Source organism: Chroicocephalus ridibundus, chromosome 9 (assembly GCF_963924245.1).
Source record: "Chroicocephalus ridibundus chromosome 9, bChrRid1.1, whole genome shotgun sequence".
Taxonomy (NCBI): domain Eukaryota; kingdom Metazoa; phylum Chordata; class Aves; order Charadriiformes; family Laridae; genus Chroicocephalus; species Chroicocephalus ridibundus.
In genome coordinates, this window is record NC_086292.1 from 11,768,041 (window position 1) to 11,790,220 (window position 22,180).

A 22,180-nucleotide genomic window follows, 5' to 3' on the forward strand; every position below is an offset into this window, starting at 1 on the left:
CGAGGAGAGCGCTGGGATTAGCGTGCTCCAGACCAGAAACCGTCTGGAGAAGACGGTGTGAAATGAAGGGGGCTGGTCGAGATGCTGAGGGAGGAGAGGGAGTCTCCGTCCAGGCAAGGGCGGCGCGGAGCCGGGGCGCAGTGAGAGCTGCGGCGCTGAGGAGATGGAGAAGGGGAAGCAGCTGAGGCGCTGAGGGGGCAGAGAAGGGGACGGAGCTGAGGCGCTGAGGGGACGGAGAAGCGGAAGGAGCTGAGGGGACGGAGAAGGGGAATGAGCTGAGACGCCGAGGGGACGGAGAAGGGGACGGAGCTTAGGCGCTGAGGGGACGGAGAAGGGGAAGGAGCGAGGCGCTGAGGGGATGGAGAAGTGGACGGGGCTGAGGCGGCGGCGCTGCCGCTCTGCGCTTCCCGGCCTGCGTTTCCCGCCGCTGCCGCTGCATGCCGCCCTCCGCCGGCGCGCGCCGGCCTGCCGCGCACCCCCAGCCCGCCAGGGGGCGCTGCTCCCTCCCGCCTCCCCTCCGAGCCGCGGAGAGGCTGCCGGGAGCCGCCATTTTCTCGGCGTGTGCCGGCCTTGGAGCGGACTCCGCAGACGGTGCCGGCAAAGAGAGGGACGCAGCGCGGTGAGTTGTCAGGCGGGCGTGGCCATGGCCGTCGGTACCCCCGAGCAGAGGGTGGGATGCGCTCCCCGGCCGCCCGCTCTGGCGGCTCTCGCTGCCCCGGGGAGCTCGGCGGGGCTCCCCGCGCAGGGCAGGGGGCTCGGTCATTTCGCGCTGCCTGGGGCCCTCCCGCTCCTCAGGCAGACGGTGCCGGGGGCTGGCGGGGGCGCCGCTGTCCCGGCCTCTCCAGGGCTACGGGGAAGGCGTTGCCATGGGAACGGGGCGCGCCCCCTCCGCCGTGAGCTACCGGTGCGGCCGGGCCGGGCCCGCCCCCCCAGGCCGGGCTGAGCCCCGTCCCGGAGCCCGCCGCCCCGCGGACGGGTCTGCCATCCCTGCGGCTTGGAGGTCCGCAAGAGACATTCCTCTGAATAGAACGTTTCAGGTTGTGCTCTCTTTACGGCAGTAAAAGAAAAAATTTACTATGCTAATATGCGGTTTTGTGGTTGTCTTTGGTTCTTTTGACATATTTGAATATTGTCTTATCTCCCTTCTGCCCACTCTTTTTTTTTCTTGTTTTTTGTGTTTGTTTGTGTTTTTTTTCTAACAGACCCATCACTTTCTAGAATGCCCTTTCTGCTTCTCCTTAATAAAAATGCAGTTTGTTCAGGTTTTTGACGGTAAGAATTTGGTAGTTATTAAGAATTCTGCAGGAGGAAGATCACTCAGATCGTGTTTTTTTCAGCTGTAATTCAGATTTTAGTTTAAGCAGTTCTCTTTTGCACAATGCCTATGTATGTATGCTGATCGGTTTCTCTTTAACAGTTAGTATATTTCTGTTTCTGTACCACGGTCTCTCTGATGCGCCTGTCTTCCTGGTAGAAGCCCTATAAATGGGTATAAGAACTATTCTTAGTCTTCGTAATTTCTGTTCCTTTTAATTGTTACTAATTTGCATCTGCTAAAAAACATAAATTTAATCTTGAAACTGCCTTTAGATACTTTTGCAGAACTGCTTCATTAACCCTTCATTGCTTCAATCATACGTTGCAGTTCTAGTACTTCATATAGCTAAGTGGGAAGTTTTTGTTTCTTAAATGAATGTTTAGAAACTACAAGATCTTACAGTAGACCAATTTGGAAGGAAAAGCAACCAACTGGGGGAAAAAATTACTTTTTTGTCAAATACTTTTTTTTTTCAATGTAATACTTTAACAAAGAACAGTAGGATATACATTAACTTAATCTACACTTTGTTTATTGTGAAATAAATCACAACATAACAGAGAAGACAACAGTGAAGTATTCTCTCGAAGAAAGCAAGTTTTCATGTGATGGATTTGTTGATTAAGCTTTTATTTGGATATTTTTCATTTTCCTAAGTGCTTCAGTTTGCTATCTACTTGATTGCTTTGACTTTTTCTTTGAGGCCCTTTAAAGAACACCCAACTTTCTGTAGAAAACTTGGCACCTACAGCATTGGCCAAGAAGGGCAAAGGAACAAGTTAATGATTGTTCTGTACCTCCTCTGACCTCGCCCTTTGTAACCAGCAGCAAAAGTGAAAGAATTCTGATGAGGGTTGTTGTTTGGTTGTGGTGTTTTGTTTTTTTTACTGCTCCTACTGATACAAGGCAGACTTGCATTTGTTATCACAATAGTAAGAAAATATGTGTTCATATTTTGGTTTTTGAAGTATGAAGATGGATTTCACTTCAGGCTCCTGTGTACCTGTGATAGTGCGTCTACTTCTGTTGCTATCCTGCCAGGGTGGGTGAGACATCCACAGGGAGCTGAAGAGTTTCAGAAAATCCAATTTATAATCAGATGCAGAATTTCCTAGGAGAGAGAAGAGAAGGCTGGTTTATTGGACCTTATTCTGTGTGCTGTTACAGTCGTTCTCCTTTTTGCTGCCCTCTAGTTGTTAATTCCACGACTTTGTTTTGCCCTCTTTGGATCTTCTGGAGTCTCCCCAATATTATGTCCCTTGCTAGTTTCAGTAAAATATCTGGATTTCAGACTTTCCTGGATTTCAGACTCTTTCAATTTTAGAATATATTTTATTTGGATTTCTTGGCCAAAGCATAGTATTTTAATTTTTTTTTTTTTTTTATTAATCCTAGTTTTGGAGTTGTGCCTTTGTAAACTGTGCTTAAAGTTATGTGAAAAAGAAATTTTTTTAACCATTGTTTTTTCTACCAACAGGAATGTAAATATTGGAGTTTGTTCTAAAGATTGGTGGGAAAATAGAGATGAAACCAGTATCTGTTTTGATTAATGTATTACTAAACTTGGTCTGATTGGATACTAATTTCTTAGGGAAAAACTATTGCAAGTACCCTTTGTGTTTTTTTTTTCAGGAGTTAACAGCATACAGTCTTTTGCTGCTTTGTATTTTTCATAGCATGTGATCTGTCTTGTGGAGTTCTAATGCAAAATATTCCGAATGTGATGATTGAAAGTCAGACTCCAGAAATAGCAAGACTTTTGAACATAAAAAGGTGAATGTTGAAAATATGTTAAGACTGAAGAAGGCATGCTGCAGAACTTAAATTGGATTGTCCTTCAGGACCTGGAATGCTAGAATATTAGCTGGTGATAATTCATAATAGCTCTAACTATGCCACGGAATATTTGCTCTTGCCTTTTCTCTCCTTGATTAGTTGTCAAGCTGACACCATCAGTAAGACTTTTAGCCTCCCATATGGTGCTGTACTTTTGAGAGGGTGAGGAAGGGACAGAAGTTCATTTCATGGGAGACGATTCTACGCATCTAAATTTGGGAGCATTTCCTTTTTTAGAAATGGAAATGGTAATACTGTAAGCGTATAACTGAAAATTGTTGCAAGAGAACCTGTGTGCCTTCTGTGTTAATTTTGGACTTGATGACTATCCAGAATCATCTTTACTAGAGAGCAGGTTCTATTTTAAAACTTGCTTAATAGGATCCCGTTGAAGTTGAGAAGCCAGCCTCCGTGAACAATGTCACTCCTATCATATGAAACATAAAATGAACCTCTGCATGTTTTGCAGTTCATTGTCTTTCCTCTTGTACGTTTTGGTGAGTTTCTTATTAAATAGAAAGGCAAGCAGAGTGTTTTCAACAGGTGCAACTTTCATATTTCATTTTTGGTGCAATATTATAATTAGAACTTATCTCCAAGTCATCCCAATTTCCTGGCAATTGAAAAACTAGAATATAGAGGATAATTCAAAGGAGTTTTTGAAGTTTACAAGATGATGAGTTGTGTGTGTATATCTATAAAACAGTAAAAATATATATACAAATTCACCTCATTCTTTAATGGTGAAACATTCATGCTAGTGATACCAGAAAGCATCATGATGCTGCTTCTGCATCTGGCTGCAGATAAATGAGTGATAATAATGAACTAAGAGGCACTGGCGTGGTCAGGAGTATTAGCTGGGTGGAAGTAAACACCCTTACCAGTGGGCGAGGCAGGAGGAGATGGGCTCTCTGTACTTGTCTGGTTTTACAACTTCTTTCTTTAGAAACAAGAAGATTGAGCAGTTTTGCAGTGGCATTAATTGTGTTGCGGTAGCTAAAGTCCTATATCTTTATGTCTCCTTGATGAAAGACTCCCTCTTTTTCCATCTTTTTCTTCAACTATAAGTTTGAATGATTTGTAAAAGGATGTAGCACTAAAAGCTGGAGCACGGCTGACACTGGAGAAAGGAGATATGTCTCAGGGTGATGCAAGTTTTGCTAGGCATTTTTTCCTACTGGCTATTCTACTTAATATACCCCCATTGACTGGATATTTTTTTTGTTTCTTAACCAAAACAGCAGTAACTCAACTTTTAGCATTTACATTTCTATAGTGATATACTTCATAATCACAGATTTAAACTTTTTTATTATTATTATTTAGCTCATCCACTTCATAGTTAACAAAAGTAGCTTGTCATTTCTACTTTTAGGAGGGTAGGAACTGCATAACTTGCATGTCCCCCAAAATGTATTGGTACGCTTTATGGATGGAAGTACGCTTCAAGTTGTATTAAATACAACTTCCAAGATGTTTTCTATTAGAGAGAAAAGTTCTGAAAGTTTAGTCTGTCATCTGTAGGCAATTAATTTCAGTGGCAGCAGCTGTCAGAACTAAACCTTTGCTTTAGATAGGTTTTCCTGTGTCCAAATTAAAAATGCCGACATCTCTTTTACATTTTGCTCTCTGCTAAACACTTAGCAAGGTTTGGTACAGCTAAAATTGTTTTCTCCAGACCTTTAGTCCTTCTTCTTTCTTGGTCACTTTGGATAACACTGATTTATACATTCATTAATGGCTGTAATTGATTATGTCTTATGTTTGACTTTTGACATCTCTGTAGGACCATGTACTTAGGCTACAGGATGCCAGCTTTTTCTAGGGTGGCTAGTATTTACTCTTTCCTTCTCACACATACAGCTAAAGCTCTTCTGAAGACATTTATCTTGCAAGTTCACAAAAAGAATATTTTTTTCCTCTGCCCTTGGCAGATGCAAATTTGTTCTACCCTTACCTACTGAGAGCACTGCCATGAATCCATTCTTCTTGTTTATTTCTCTATTCCATACCCATATGACTTAAGAAAAATACAATATGAAAATCATTCTCAAAATAGTACGTTTCTATTGGCATCATTATATTTATTTCTAAGATGCAAAGAGTGTAAAAGTCTTTGTGACTGTAATCAAGAATTAGGAGGATCTAACAGCCTATTATAACCTTGAGCAGCTGACTGAGCTTCCCATCAGGGTTTATCATCATAGGAAGTAAGTAGAGTCTGTTTGAAAAACAGACAGATGAAGCTGAGCTGATGGATTTATGTAAGCTTTGGCACTGAATCAAGAGGCGGCGTGTAGATACATACCCTCTTTATAAAATAAAAAAATATCTGTAAGCTGAATTTTTTTAAAATAGCTACTGATACTTATATGTAACTATGCTAAGATTTGTAAACACTGTTTAAATAAATCCTATGCTTCTTGTGGTTTTAATCTTTAAAAGTGCGCTTTCAGTTAGCAGCATGCACCTTCCTTGATCTAATTGCAGCTGAGCAGGCACAAAGTGAAATTCAGTGAAGTGACATATGCATAATCTGTGTGTCAGCTGGTACAGTATGTTCTGTTTGATATTTACTTGGTGCACTACTCTCACATTTCAAAATTCAGTCAACAATATACACTAACATTGCACTCATAGTCAGCATGTCAAGCAGTAGAAGCTCCATGTTTATGTACCCTTTGGTCAGGAACATGAGGCTGTGCAAGAAGGTTTATGACTTGGAGGTTACTGCCATGCCTGTCGTGGAAGAATTAAAAATAACTCCTTATAATGCCAATCTGTTTTAGGATTAAAGATGGAAATAATAATGTCTAATAAAATATACTTAAAAGAGAAAAGCGGGTTCTGTACTTTTCCTTTGAAGCATTTCAGCTCAAAGTATTGCAATGAGGATATATTTCTGCATAAAATCACACCTTTTAATATTTTTAAACATTAATTGAACATGTTTGGCTTGCAAAACTACAATGTACAATTTTGCATTTTGCATAAGTTAACGTTTTTGCTATGGATTCTTGTCTTTATTTTTTCTTCTGAAACATAATCAATAGACTATATAAATCGGTACTTTAGCTTGAAAGTGGGAGGTGTCTTCTGACAAATACCTTCAGATATTTAAAAGCAGGATTAAACGTGGCTCAGCTTCTCGAAGTCTTCCAGGCTAAAATAGGCTTTGTTTACATACTACATATATAAGAAGATATTTAGTGCTTCAATAATACTTTAAAAATCTCATGATTTTAAAAAGTGAAGATGCACTTCAACATTTCTGGACCTTCTACTTAATTAAATCTGTGCAGAAAGGCTTAATTAACTTCCGTATGCATAAAGTATACTCTCTGAACTTGGCTTTGCTGCTGGTATGTATCGTAAAGTCTTGTGTACATGTCTTAGTTGGCTGCTTTTTATGAATTGACGTTTCTCAGCCATAAATCATTCAAAAATTTACCTTCAGTTATTTTTCTTCTGCAGTTAACGTTTGAGTGCTGTTATCGTGCAGGATATTGTTCTAAATCATTAATCCTGTCAGTTGGAATAAGGCAACTCTTAAAATACCTGTGTAGAAATACTATTCCTAAGTTAGTTTTAATTTTACACTTAGAACAGTTGCTTTTAACAGTTGTTTGAAATAGAAATAATTGAACCTGATGTTGCGTTTAAAGTAGTACTAATGTTGTATTTAAAGCAGTACTTAGACAGAAGAAGAGCTTGTCTCAATGCTTAATAAATACGTTTATATCTTTTTCTCTTAGATAAAATTATACTGAAATGTAAAGCAATTATGTTTAGAGGGGCTGTCGTAAGGAAAGGGCTTCATAACATGGATGGAGTGTTGTTAAAGCTAGCAGATACCTGTGAGGGATTTGTCCTGCTTCTGTCCTTGCACTATTTAGACATGGTTATGAGAGACTTCTAGAATGATGGTTGAATCTTTCTGCTCCAAAAGATTTAAGATTAAATAAAGTGCTTGATATAATTTGAAACAGTTACTTCATATTATTTTTTTTTTATTCCCTGTGTTAGCAGAAGTATTGAAGTATTCATAGCACTGTAGAAAAAAACTGTTTGAAAGAATAAAGCTGCTAATCTCAATGTTCTGAGTGATGAATGCATTATGTATAGATTTTTTTTTTTTTTAGTTTTATCCTAACGCTTACTTTCAATTATATTTTCCCTCAATTGTTAGAACTTCCAGTACAATACATAAAGATATTTTTTTCCTGCTTCAGATACCACTGTTATATCTGGCTGAAAGGCAGTTGAGGGTGGCACGGATACTGGATTTTAGGTAGCTCTGTTAATTTATTTTTGCCTAGCATCCACAGTTATTATAAGTAATCATAAAATTGAAAAAGAACATCTCCGTTAATGGAATATCATCTTCATCCTGATTTCTAATGTTTCAGTTTAGTCTTTGATCCTCTTCTTTCCCTCTTTGTGTCTTGGCTCAAATGTCTCCTTCTCAGTTCCTTAGTGTCATTAAAACACACACACGTCTTCCCGGGAAACACCAAGAGGATCAACAGAGTAAGCGGAATACAACTAGTACAAACTGGTTTAAGTAATAATTTAAAGCTCATTCTGTTATTCCTGTTGGAAAAGTCTGTCATATATGAGACACACCACCTACATGATATTTTGAGTTTTGCAGCCTGTATTTTTAAAGGTGAGAAGTTATTTTGGGAGAAGAGGATAAAATGCACAATTAAATGTTACATGTTTATAGACACTCTGAAAACAGTCTGCTTCAAAAGAAGTGGGGTCTTTGGAATAAAATGATCTAAAAAGTAGATGTTTACTAATTGCATGAATTAAAAAAATTTTTAGAACTTACAGCTTATTTACTAAAAAAAAAATGTTATGAGGTTTCTTAAATTTTCTGATCTTGCAGGGGGGAGAGCTTTAGTAAAAGGGTCCAGAGAAGTACTGCAAGACCCAGGCTTGCTCATGCAGTATAAAAATGATTTGAAGATCATATCTGTCCGGGGGCACTGGAGAATCTGGGTCTTACTTAAGATACAATATTTGTTTAGATTGCTTTGGTAAAATATCTTCTTTAGCTTATGAAAAATAATGACTTACTGTAAGCAGTGCATTCATGTTAAAGGAAGTTTTATGTATATGTGTATATATATGCATCTGGTATACATTAATCTATTTTTTTATTCTTTATGCATATGATACTGCTGTATCAGTTTTCTTTTTAAGAATGGCATATTTTAAGATGAGTTTTGATAACGGAGCAGTTAAGTGGTGCTTAAAACAGAACTTGTAGTTAGTTTATGAGAAGTGGGGGCATAATTAATTCTGACTCTTAAATGGCTTTTAACTTCATCTGTCATAGTCATCATTGTAATATGTGGTCACCCCATATGGCATAAGGAACAAAAAAGCACAAACCAAGGGTGATCTTTGTGTCTTCAGTAAATTCTTGAGATCTGTTAGACTTGAACCTTTGTCTGTCTCTACCCCTGATTTAACTGAGGACAGGGAGGGCAAATTACAGAGAATGGCTGAGTAGATTGTCTGATTTGCCACAGTTATTTTGTATGCAACAGATCAAAAGGGGATTTAGAAACTCTATTCTGATTTTAAAGTAAATATAAACCAAAAAAGTAAAAATTTAATAGGATGAGTTGGTTTTTCACTGTTTCTGAACTTACAGAGAAATAAGTAAAATAGAAATGAAGGTATATTGCTATTCATGCATTGAAAGCATATGCATTTGTTTTGTTTTTTTCAATGGGCTTTTTGAAGAGGAGTCTCTGAAGGATGTGTGGTAGGCTTTGTTTGCTTTCTTCTAGAAAGTCTTTTAAGCATGCAGATAAGAAAATTAGTATGCATGTAACAGTATTTGAGTAATACAAAGTATTTTATGAATGCAGTGTTGTAGTAGTGATAGATCCATAAGGTCACTTGAGATCTTTACAGAAACAGTCTTAGAGGATTTTAAATAATGTTTTGAAAGGAAACAAATGTGAACTTTTAAACTTTTTTACAAAAATTAATTGTTTTCAATATATGTATACATTAAAAAAAAAAGTATTGTGACAGCTTTCATATTGTTACACTGATTCTAAACATATTACTACATGATTCATATTACTATTACTGATTTAATTTTTTTTGCCCTTCAAAGTCAAAACAAGCATATAGGTCAGCTTTGTAGGTCAGTCCATGCAATTTATTTAGAAGCTATTTTTGAAAAGCTATTTTTAAAAACCACAGTATAATTTCTAGTATCATTACGTTAGTCACGAACTGACTTAGAGAAGGAATTAAAGCTGGTGCTCAGAAGTAGTCTTGTGTCCATGATTACCTGAAGCAAGCATGCTGGGTCTCTAACGTCATGTTTTCTCAACCTGCTTATAGGTTAATTATCTTTGTCATTTTGGCAAAGGATGCAGCGATCCTGCAACGCATAGTCATTTTAATTTTCCCCTTCCTCTTCTGAACTTTAAAAAAGGTTTTGTCTGTGCTGTAGAATCTCAATCTGCTATTATATAAGCAATTATTATAACTATAATATCTGCATTGACCTCACAGAAAGTATAATCGATACTAATGCACATGTTGAGGAAGCTGAATTTTTGTCTGATGGCCTACCTTAAAAAGGTGAGGACTGGACATCGATACATTTCAGGATCCATATATAAAATGGGGGAGGACACTTGTTCAAATAAATACATAGTCTGTTCTTCCTTATATGCATTTATTTTTGCCAATTGCTGAATTATTATTGCTTTGTGCTAAGAAGTCCATTTGGGCATTCTCATAATAATTTAATTTACCACTTCATAAAGGAGTAAGTTTGAGATGTGTTTCAGCAGTATCCTGTGTTTTGCCCAAGACTTTCTAAGTCAATAATATCACTGCACTTGTCAGGACGATGGATGAATTTTTACTGTTGCCTGACTTCATCCATCTTGGGATGAAGGTGATGACTGTGTTTGTTTGTGGTTCTTGCACAGGACCTGCGGGAACCAAGTTGTTTTCTTTCATCCTTGTGAAAAAAGGGGTTGTCTGAGTGCTCTTAGCAGCCTTCTGGCACAGAAGGGTGCGGGGCAGGACTAGCAGTTGGTACTCACCCTGGAAAAGTGTAGGCAGCAATAGGAATGTGGGACAGGTGGTAAGGAGAATGACATTCCTGAAGGGAGGAAAAGCTGAGGTGAGGGCAGAGGCGCAGGAACTTTTGATAGAGTGTAGGCAGGGCATGGGAAAGTGTGGAAGCAATGTGCTGAGCATGAACACTCATGGCTGGGTAGTCCAAGACACTGATCTTAAAAGCAAAGCACAGCATTTTGGTAAAATACCCCAGTGAAACGTCTGATAGTTTATTTCATGAGATATTTTGCTAAAAGGAAAACTGAGATATATGTCTTTACAATATAACATGAGTCCAAAGGTTTTTGTTCTTTTGATGATGGTTTTACCAGTTGTTGACCATCTGTAATGGGTTTGGCAGTCATGGCCTTAATATGGGGGAAAATAAAGATAGTTGTGTTTCAGAACTGGGCTGTAAAATCTCGCAGTTGTGGTCTGGTTTAGATCAGTATTTTAAATTCAATAACTCTGTATTTCAGGTTCATAAGCCTTTTGGCAGAGTTTTGTGCCGAGCTTTTGTTAAATATTTTGTTGATTTCATTCTTCCAATGCTTGTTAAGAAGTAGAATGTGCTTTTAAAGCTCTAAGTGTATAAACCTGTGTGTTTTCCAGGTATATTTTTATTGGCCTATAAAACTTCATGATCTTTCTGCCTTTCTTTACAGCTTTTTTTATTTTGTTTTGTTTTTAATGTTTTGCTGTTTGCCCCTGCGTGGCACAGGAAGCAGGCAAGGGTGAGATGTGAGGGAAGAGACATTATTTTAGTACATAAAGGATAGCTAGTTTAATTTAGCCAGTTTCCAGGCGTGCATATGCGTATGATCTGTTCTTCTGTCTGTGAAATTAAAACATTTATTCTTTGTTTAGGAAATCTGAAGGGAGAGCCCTATTTACAAAGAGATGACGTGTAATGGCCCAGATAACTCGGAAGCTTGTGCCTCTCCAGACACTGACCATGACCAGGAATGGGCACAGGAACACTACCGACTAGGAACTTTTGTTGAATTTCCACTTGACTGTCCGGTTTCAGCATTAGCACTAGCACGAGCTGGTTTTGTTTATACTGGAGAGGGTGACAAAGTGAAGTGCTTCAGTTGCCATAAAACTATTGAAGGATGGGCACTGGGGGATTCTGCAGTTGAGAGACACAAAAACCTTTCCCCAAACTGCAAATTTATTACTGAATCTACTTTTCTGGAAAATAAGAGACATCCTGACGCCCAGAACTACCAGCATAGAACTGAAAATGGTTCCAGCAATTCAGCCCTCCCATGTGCCCTGGATGACCCATCTGATCTGGAGGCAGATTATCTTTTGAGAACTAGGCAGGTTGTGGATATGTCAGATAATTTGTATCCTAAAAACCCTGCTATGTGCAGTGAAGAAGCAAGATTGAAGTCTTTTCACAAGTGGCCCCTCAATGTCCAGTTGACACCAAAGGAATTAGCTAATGCTGGATTCTATTATACGGGTGTTGGTGATCAAGTGGCATGTTTTTGTTGTGGTGGAAAACTGAAACAGTGGGAACCCAGTGACAGAGCTTGGTCAGAACATAAGAGGCATTTTCCCAAATGCTTTTTCATCCTGGGCCGGGATGTTGGAAATGTTCCAAGTGAATCTGTTTCCGCTGAGCTTGGGAGAAGTGGTCTGAACAGCGCACAGTATCCAAGGAATCCATCTATGGCAGAATATGGAAGACGTTTACAAACATTTTTAACTTGGATCTATCCTGTTGACAAGGAGCAACTTGCTGAAGCTGGGTTCTATAGCATAGGTAAGCCAGACCTTAAAATGGCTAATATTTTTTACAAAGAAATATTATATGAGTGTCTTGTTATGAAAAAATAACCATTTTTTTTTATTCTAATACAGAATGATTTGCCAGAATTTCTTTACTCTGTAAACTACTTTTCATAGTTCTTGTGTAAGATAATATGCATTATATCAAGTATTTTTAATAGCAAAATATAAACTTGGTCATAAATTCCTTTTTAGCAGTAAAATATCAAAGTGTATTTTCCTCGCCTGCTAAAACCCTCATAATACATCTTCCACAATGACAATTATTGAAGTTAATATTTTTTGAAAAATGAAGTGGTGTCCTCCAGATATCTACCTTAGGTGTAAGGAGTGGGCTTGTGGCTGTACAGAACCCTTTGAACAAGACAATCCAGGCTGTGTGCCATTTTATTTGGTTAACACATGTTTATCACATGCATTATCATAGCATTCAGACACCCGAAACTAGCAAATACCATTACTACCTACTGTAAAAGCTTTATGAAGACAGTGACTCCAGTGGAAGAGCTTTTAGCCATGTAGTATTTGACTTGGATAAGACTCCAACATCTTTGTGCACTGGTTTGCCAATTAGATTGAATTGAACAGTGCCATTAAAGCTCTTTGAAATTCTTCACTGAGAGATGCTGAATGCAAAGTGTTGCTATTATTAGGTCACAAAGAAAAGGGGATTATCTGGGATAATTTCTTGCTCTCCTCTTAATTGGTTTCTCTCTTAGTAGCTCTCAGAAGAACTTTTAAACCTGATTCCATTTGTTTTACTTATGGCCATAAATAAAGCTTTTGATATATTATTGTGTGGGTGATATATGGGCAATATTTGTACCCAGTAGAACTGTTTTTATTGATTTCTTCTTGTATTCCTAAAAGTACCGAGCTTCTCACAGCCAAGTGAGATCTGTATTGTGGAGGTGCACTAAATGGGCACCAGCTTATCAGACCCGAGGGCTGTTCAAGTGACTTCTGTGAAAACTTCCTATGGCCTGAGAATTATTTATCTCTGCAGGAAAAATCTATTTGTACCTTCTCCCCTGCTTTCAATAAGCACAATATCTAAACAGTTTCTGGTGCAGTCTTTGATTACAGTACGCATAGTGCTAGAACAGAGAGAATGCAATTTCTCCTACTATGTCCTCAGTCAGTTAGGCTACTGCTGTATGGAGCCCATGAATCTTAATGCTGAAATGGAGGATCCAAAAGACATGTAAACATCCTTAATTCTTTGTGGTAGACTACTTCATGGTTTGTTTACCAGTGGGTTGAGCTATTTGATAATAGATTATTTTTAGCTTTCAGTCTTTATCTTCATAATTACTTGCTAAAATAAAATTCAGGAGTATTTCATGTGACTCTTACTTTGTATTTTTTAAGCTCAAGTCTCATAAACATTTGTTTCAAATTGTATGTATTATGTCCTCCTTGAAAATTGAGTTCTTTTTAGTTACAATTGCTAATCAATAAAATAAATATTTTTTCTTAATAATGTAACATTTTAGTTGAAAACTTATTATTATGCCTACTAGAAATGTGTAACTTTCTTGTCATGTGTTTCCTCAGGTAATGGTGATCATGTTGTGTGTTTCCACTGTGGTGGAGGATTGCAAGAATGGAAGGAAAATGAAGACCCGTGGGATCAACATGCCAAATGGTTTCCTGGGTAAGGTATTTTTTACTGGTTTCTTGTTGCATGTCTGAGCCTTATTTACAGAGCATACTAATAAAGGTTTCAGAAGGTTGACTATGGTTTAACATTGTTTAGATTTATGAAATTAATTTATTTTTTAGTTGCCCTCCTCTACTTCCTCCTTTTTTCATTTTTGTCATGTAGGCACCAAAGGAATATTAGTTATCTTCCAGGGTTTATGTTTTTCCTTTTCAATAATTAGAAAAGATTTTAAGTAAATTTTTGCATGGGGTCCTTATTTTTGTTTTTCCATCTGTTCTACCTTCTGTAGTCCTGCTATTTATTATATGTATGACCATTGACATATGCTTTAATGTTATATTGGAGGCCTCAAAAGAGGACATGTCATCTTTGAGAGGTAGGAGGGAGTTCTCTGAAGTGGGTGGGTAAGAGAACTAAATCTCAAGAGGCTGAGGGCACAACGAACTCATGAGAAGTGATCACTCTGAAAGGTTGTCCTCAAATTGTGCCTTCTGAATAACTGTAAGTCAGTGTTGTTTGTTTGTCAGTTTGTTTGTAGAAGTTATTAAAGGGGAGGGAGGATTTCTGTTTCTGTATCTAACTGATGTCTCAGATAGCAGAATCGTGGAGTTTTGTGAATACGTACCTGATATTTATTTTTTTTCCTCATTATCCAAGAGCTACATTCTTAGCATTATTTTAATAGCTTCATACATGCCAAATTTTGTAACTTATGTCAGGATACAAAATGACAAAACTTCTGTCATGGTGCAAACAAAAAGTCTGTAGTGGTATTGAATTCAAAACATACTTCTGCATAATTTTAAAGGATTGTGGATTACAGACCCAGAAGTAGTTTTTTAGAAAGATTGCCAATTTTGTCTAAAAATCTGTCTTGAGGAAAGGAGGAATAGCATATGACTCATTGTTTCTTACAGATGGATAAAAGCTGTCAAAGTTCAAATACTTAGTTACTTGTATAACATTGATAAAATCAATGTCTTTTATGCGTTAGCTGCCAAGTTTGTCTTCTGTGGTGAAAGGCTCTCTGGAAGCTCTGAAAGAAATGCCATTCCAAGTTTTTGGCTTGGTGCAGTGAATGGTCAAGATGCATTGTCTTGCTGCGTTTCACTCCTCCTTCCATGGGTTTGATATGGTTTTAGGTTGCTTAAATTATGACGGATTTAATTACTTACTCACAGATCATTAACTGTCATATATAGGAGGGTTGTTTGCACATCCACTTCAGCGGCAGTGGATCAGTCTCACGGCATGCTTCCTATGTCCATGAACAGGACACCATGAAGGTGAACTAACTGCTGAAGCTAGAGAACTGTTGTGGAGGAGTTATGGCATTCCCTAAATCTTCTGGTAGGGGAGAGCTCTGCCCAGTGACTAGGACTGGTTGGAAAACAGTGAAAGAAAGCACGTAAGGCACCTGTCTGACCAGTGACTGCTCTTCTTTGATTGCAAAAGACTAAAAGAACCAACCTTGTAACATAATGTTAGTTTTTCATTGGAGTCTGTATTTTTATAAACCTGTGGCATCAGCTGTCATGGCCAACAACTCTTTAGCTTTGTGGTTCACCAAAAATGTGAAAAAAGTTAAGTACTGCTGAAATGATTAAGATGTTTTTAGAAATGTTTAAGTGAAGTTACTGATGTTGACTAAACATTTACAGATATCAAAAGCAAGCATTCTGTATGATGTAGAAAATGTATCAAAGCTTTCTGAAGTTATGTAGTCAATCTTTGTTTGCTGCTCATGCAGTTTTATTATAACTAAATATTTTCATTTATAGGTGCAGATTTGTGAGAAAGGAAAAGGGGATAGAATTTATAAATAACGTTCACTTAAGAGGTGGATGTAGTGATCCAACAGTAAGTGTCTTGCATATTAATCAAATATCATTTTGTTAAAATAGAAAGCAATCTTAACATAATTTTCATATGAAGTTACTCTTCTCATTTTCTGGCCGTCATTTAGTTCTGCTGCTTCTTTCATTGGCAGAAAGTGAAAGACATGGAAGTGTATTTTGGTTCTGTCATTCAGGGTTTATAGATCTCCTTAGTTGGATTATGGATCACAGGTAGGGTACTTTGCATATGTTGGATATTTCGCACTGAACAAGTGCTATTTTTTTCTTATAGCCTGGGAACCTGAGGTTTACAATGAACAATTTCCTTGTTCAAGTGAAGTAGATAATTTTTCTTTTCTTGTTGGTAGAGCATTGTATGCAGTCACTAAAAAGTAAAACCAATTTTATTTTAGATTTCTTGAGTAGACTAAGGATTATGATTATAGGCGTATGATTATAGCAAAGATGGGTTAAAATGAACATTTAAAACAATATGAAAGACAGAACAAAACACTGATCCCTTTGCAGTTGTTCAGAGCAAATTTAATAGTTTTAGTCAATAAAATAACTGAGATCAAATAGCTCTTTTCTGTCTTATAACTGTATAGGTTTCTTTCTACTTTCTCCAGAATTGTAATTTTGTCTTTTTATGTTTCACTTTTAGACAGAAGCTGCTGAAGGGACAATACTTCCTGAAGGTATCTGTTTAGAAAAAACCCAAACCAAATAAACCCTGCCTATTTTGGAATATCCATATTTGCATGTATAGTAAAGAAAACGGTTAATTTTAAAAATAAAGTATGACAGGCAAATTGTTGGATGATATTTTTCATTGCTTCTAAAGAACTGCAGAATGAATGTTATTTCTCTTAGGGGAAATCTAATCATGGTTGCATAAATATTGTAAAGTAAAGATTGTAAACCATGAAAGAAAGTACATATAGGGTGCACTCTTATTTTTATAGCTAGTAAGTATACATCAGGTATTGAATTAGGAGTGCTGTGGGATGGATGTTAAAAAATACTGAAATGAAACATCATTGTTGCTTTTCATGAGGCAGGAAGAGTTGAGCTGTTAAATGGCAAGGACTAGGAAGCTGAGAAAGCTTAAATAGCTTGTTATGTGTTCCAATATTACACATTCCTGCAATGTTTTTCACAAATACCAAGGCATAAAAAGACAAAACGGTTAAAGGGGTAGTAGGAAGACAGTCGGGCAGCTTCATCCTAGGGAAATGATAGCTGTTGCTAATAAGAGTGGTTACACAGAACCTATTTTAGAAATCTCTCACGCACTACTCATTTATGAGAGTGGAAATTAGGTTTAAACTTTTGCTCTTTGAACAATCTTGTTAAGTAAAGAAGAAATTAGTCATTTACGTGTAACAGAAGAACTGGAAATAAGACACGCTGTTAACAAATGTGTTAAAAAAATTACATTGAAAAGAGAAAGGGGGAGCTCCAACAGACTGGAAAATGGTTTCCCATAGTAGTGTGGTGTGTTACCATGAATGGGCTTACTTGCTTGCTGATTGTCCTGTGTTTTGTTTTTGTAAATCCAAATTATTTATTGTTTTTTCTTAACATATGTGTGATTATTTTTTTTCTCCTTCCCTGAACTGAACTAAAACTAATGTAATGTTACCAAATACTTACGTACCTTGTGCCTTGGAATTTTGGATGAATTTCAGTTAACACTCAGTTATGGAATTTGTGACAGTAATTATATATGGCATTTTATTTAAGAAGTTGAAGTAGTTGATTTGAATAGCAAATCTAGGAGGAATTCTATATTATAAATAGATGAAGGGAGACTGGGAAAGCTAGGATGGAAGAAATCTCAAATCTGCAGTTTTGGGTGTTTGGATAACACTGTTTTTTACAACTAGCAAAATTCTCAAATGAAAAATAGAGTTCCTTTGGCTAGATATTTGAAAAGGTGTCTTAGAGTACTATAGTGAATACTGACCAATAATCAGATTCATCCTTGTTAAATTGTTGTTTGTTGTTTTGTTGTTGTTTTTTTTTTTTTTAATTTTTTGTTTTAGATGATCTCTTGCAGAATCCTTTGGTACAAAGTGCCATAGACATGGGTTTCAGTTTGTCTGAGATTAGGAACACCATGGAAAAGAGATTGCAGATGTCTGGAGAAAGTCACACATCTGTTGAGGATCTGGTAGCAGACTTAAGTGCTCAGAAAGAAAATACAAGGGAAGAAGAACCAAATGAAATCCCAGTTGAGCAAGATGAGCTTATTCAATTACGAAACCTCTGTGTGTACTTTCATATCGGCTCTTTAGTCTGTGAAAAGTATCTTATTGTTATCTGTTTATTCTACCCTCTGATCGAAGTCTTACTTAAAATTCAAGTTACAGCGCTGTAACTTAAAATTCAAGAGATTTAATTTTAGACATTAAAAAAAAGCCGAACAAAGAGGGTTTTAAAATATTTGAGTGTAGCAGCATTTCTAAATATCATCTATAAAATAAGTAGTATTAATACGTCAAAAGTGTATAATATTGAAATAAGTCTAGTGTGCTTCTGGGAAAGGTTATATACATGCTAACTAAAAAGCCAAAATTATTGTGATAAGGGCGTTTGAAAATAAAAGCAAGAACTATAGATGTGGGAACTCTTGGGCAATAAGAAAAAGCGTACTTCTAGATGGTGTTTCTTTTCAATTATTTGTGTTCCAGCTATGCTGGGACATGGCAGTTGTGCTCAGAAAAGCCATTGTGGTGCACTCTGTAAATAGACCAAACCCAAGATTTCTAACTTGGGAGACTTATAGTTTAAGACAAGCGTATGGGTGAATTCACAGAGAGGGAAAAGACCATCTGGTTTGCTTGATAGGCAGAGATCTTACCAGCCCACTCTTTTTCATAAGATTTTTAATGGACATTATGGAGGGAAAAAGAACTTGCAGTGAAGATGGACGTGATTTTTATGGTTGTCTGTGCAGAGCTTTCCTCAAGTGGCAGGGGAAGGCTTTTGAAGTTTGCATTTTCAAATGGGGCACACTGGAATGATAAAGAGCTCATGTACAATGCAAAAATTATTCTTTCTGTATTACAAATATTAAGCTTTTGAAGTACGGACATTTTGAAAACAGAGGCAGGGAAGGAAATCACATCCTCATTCTTTTCATTGGGGAAACTCTCTTTTAGTAGAGGAAAGAAAGTAAAATCCAAATTACTTAACCAGTATCGGCGAGCCCTTCTTTCACCTTCTGTACAAGTCTTGGGAAAGTTGTCAGTGGGAAGTCTGTGAAAAGACTGGTTCCTGATTGAAATATGCATATCCTAAATTCTGTAGATACTCCAAGGCCTTGCAAACACAGGTAGCTGAATTCCCTGCTTGCATTGGCCTGGGAGATGTAATGAGATCAGGAGGGAAAAAAAAAAAAAAGAGAGGATTCCATGCTGCAGCCTGGTTTCCATCTCTTGTAATTTTTTTTCTTTTTAAAGGTGTGACCTTTAAATCATACAAAGAAAACCTTGTCCTTGTGTGTAAAGAAAAAAAAAAAAAGGAAAGAAATTCAGTGGTACTAAGTATGTTAATTTCTTTTTATGTGTTTATTTTCCTTAGATCTCAGTACTGAAGAGAAGTTAAGACGCTTGCAGGAAGAAAAGCTTTGTAAAATCTGTATGGCGAAAGACATATCAGTCGTCCTCATTCCCTGTGGTCACCTAGTTGCCTGTAAGGGATGTGCTGAAGCACTTCATGAATGCCCCCTGTGTCGTGCAAATATTATGAAAAGACAGGAAATTTTCATGTATTAGTGAAATGTACAGCACTATGAATGCAAACGTTCACTTTTTTATTGCTTTAAATACATGTAATGTAATGTAAAAAATGTCGTTAATTCCAGGATGTAATCATATGGCAGTATTTATATTTTTCTGCTGTTAAACTTTACATACATTTTAACATCTTAAAAATTATTTTCCTTAAGTGAATTTTTTGTATGTAAAAACCAATATTGAAAGGCAATTATATATATTCTGTAACTGCAGCTCATAGACCTGATTTGGGAAGGTCTAAGTAATGCAAAGCTTTATTTATAGATCATTCCTTTGCTTCACTTTGGTAGGACTCTCTGTGACTGAAGTTTGTGCAAATACAGTTGCATAAAGAGTCTGGACCGATGATAAAATTTGTAAATAAGTGAATTAAAAAAATTATTGTATACATGTATAGTATATCTGAGATTTTTAGCTTCTCAAGCACGTTGTGTAAGATTGGAAATGCTATCTTATTTCTGTAACTTTGGTTGTGACGTAATTCAGATAATACACGTAAACCTGCTGCTACAATATTTCACTTTAGGTTTGCTACTGCGACTTCCTAAGTGTCTGTTTTGATATATAATTCCTGTCTCCCCATTTATTTTTTTCTCTGGGTTAGATGTATAAATTGACTTCAGTAAACTGGTTTTAGGCATCCATTTTTCACAAAAATACCTCTGTGTATAAAATGCACATTTATTTCATTATTTCATATTAAGAGAGAACTAAACAGAAATGAAGGAGACTTTACATACCTTGTGCCCTTCATGAAAGGAGCGATCTCACTTTAAATTGCCCCCTATACAAAAATTTGTTCATTGTTCAATTTTTTTTTCCTTATTTTTTTTAACACTTAGCATTACCATAACTCATTTAGGTGCTAATACTTTGCAGTGCTTCTGTCTGTTTCCATTGTTTCGTAAGAAACGATTAAACTCTATCTCCATCAAAATGCGTTTGGTTTTTTTTTTTTAATTCACCAGTAATGTTAGAAATCTTTCATTTTTGTTCTTGTCAGTTTGCAGCATTTAAATTAAAAAGTTGATATATCTTCTAGTGAGAGTCACCTTAAAATGCTTAATAAACTATTTCTTACTGGACTGATGCTCAGTTTTCCAATTAAAAAAGTATCATAGCTTTGCATTTAAATTCAGATGGTTTACGATCGCTCTACTTCATGTGACTTCCTTATTTTGTGAAGCTGCTATTTTATTTTGTGTATATATTTTTATCTTTGAGTCCTACACACTAATAGATTTAGAATATAGAATATATGGAGTATAATTTTTCACGTAATAAAAGTTTTAAATCCAATACACAGACATTTAACGTATACTTTTTCTATTTTTTTAAATATATGCCGTGATTATATGCTGGTGTAATGTTATGAGTATTTAAAATAAAGTGCAACCCAGTTGCTCCTTGATCAGCGTACTTGATTCTTACATGCAAAAACAAAAATCATAACGGAAGGTTGCTTTCTGTTGCTTTTTTGTTTTGTAAACCAACTGTTATTAATTTAACCTGAATGTTATTAAGTATAACAAATATATTTAATCGGAAAGGAAATAAAATCTATTGTTTGTATAAATAAACTTTTGTTAACTATAAAATCAAAATATTTTTTGTCATAAATTTGTTCTTAGGAACACAGCATGACTAGAACTTCATAAAGAATTCATCAGAGAAAGGTTTTATTTTGCCTTTTTGTGCCTTTGTGAAGAGTTTAGCGTTTCAGACAATTCGTGCACACAGGGATTTTTCAGGACAGATACAGGTGGGCAACTCTGACAGGCTTGTCTCTAGCTCCCATTTTCCCTTACAGGGAGGGTTTTCTCTACTTTTCAAGGGAGATTCAAGGATGGGTGTTTGCCTATGAGCCAGTATATCTCGCCTGAAATAGCTCGTTTAGTTTCCGTGTTCTGCTGACTTGCTTCAGCAGATGGTTTGTTACCTAACCTTGACCGAAGTCACGCGAGAGACTATCTGGATGCGCTGGATCCAACCTACAGGCTGCAGAACTCGGCACGTGGCTCGACAAAGCCCTCTTCGGGAAAGAGATTGACCAAATTTTACTTAGAACGGTTAGAAAACTAAATCCTAGTAAGGAGATGACTTCGGATGGAAGTATAGTATGTAAAGTCGCTGAGAAAAGCCTGGAAGTAGGTCACAAATACTGAAACTGAACTGAAGTTCTGAGCTGAAAGGGAGCGCAAACGCATTGTCCAAATAATAGGTGAGCAAATAGCATAAACGCTTCGTGTTAAAGCTTGTTAACTTTTAAAAGGTATACTGTATCCCTTATTGTAATTTTTTGATAAATATTATTAAAAACTTAGCGATAATAGCAATTCAAATTACAATCACTTAGGAACATTAAAGGGTTAAAAGCCTGTTGGTGAGATGACAGAATAACTGCTCTGTAGGTTTAGGTCTTTTAAAAAACTATAATCAGAGTTCTATTCAGACTAAATGTGAAAAAATAATTGGCATAGTCATCAAATTTTGACAGCTTGAATTAGGAACGTGTTTTGTCGAATTACTTTGGTTTTTTGTATCTTAAAGAACCAGGGAAGTTCCGTGGACACTGATACTGGGCTGAGCGTTTAAAGAGCTAGAACTGAAGGATGCAAGTAAATGGAGTAGAAGCCCAGGTGCTTTGAGGAGGAGCATAGTAGCAGGACAGAGATGCCTTGGGAGTTGATTTTTATTAGTTTTTTACACCATATTCATTTATTAGTTGATTTTACACCATATTCAAGAATCAGTATTCATAACTTTCTTCTAGTAGCTTGTACGTAAAATCTTTCTTACTTCCATTTTA

General features: G+C 36.8%; 1 protein-coding gene across 4 annotated transcripts; it reads left to right on the plus strand.

The window, feature by feature from the left end:
* Positions 1 to 262: 262 nt before the first annotated feature.
* Positions 263 to 20,919, plus strand: XIAP (X-linked inhibitor of apoptosis). 4 transcript variants are annotated; one of them, XM_063346543.1, is made up of 7 exons: positions 263 to 619; positions 11,132 to 12,038; positions 13,622 to 13,721; positions 15,512 to 15,590; positions 16,233 to 16,266; positions 17,617 to 17,841; positions 19,157 to 20,919. In XM_063346543.1, the coding sequence occupies exons 2-7, from the start codon at positions 11,165 to 11,167 to the stop codon at positions 19,348 to 19,350; spliced, it is 1,506 nt and encodes a 501-aa protein (XP_063202613.1). In that variant the 5' UTR covers positions 263 to 619; positions 11,132 to 11,164; the 3' UTR covers positions 19,351 to 20,919. The 4 variants fall into 4 exon arrangements, with proteins under 4 accessions (XP_063202613.1, XP_063202616.1, XP_063202614.1 ...); XM_063346544.1 differs by lacking the exon at positions 263 to 619 and adding an exon at positions 906 to 1,037; XM_063346545.1 differs by lacking the exon at positions 263 to 619 and adding an exon at positions 1,249 to 1,272.
* Positions 20,920 to 22,180: the final 1,261 nt, after the last annotated feature.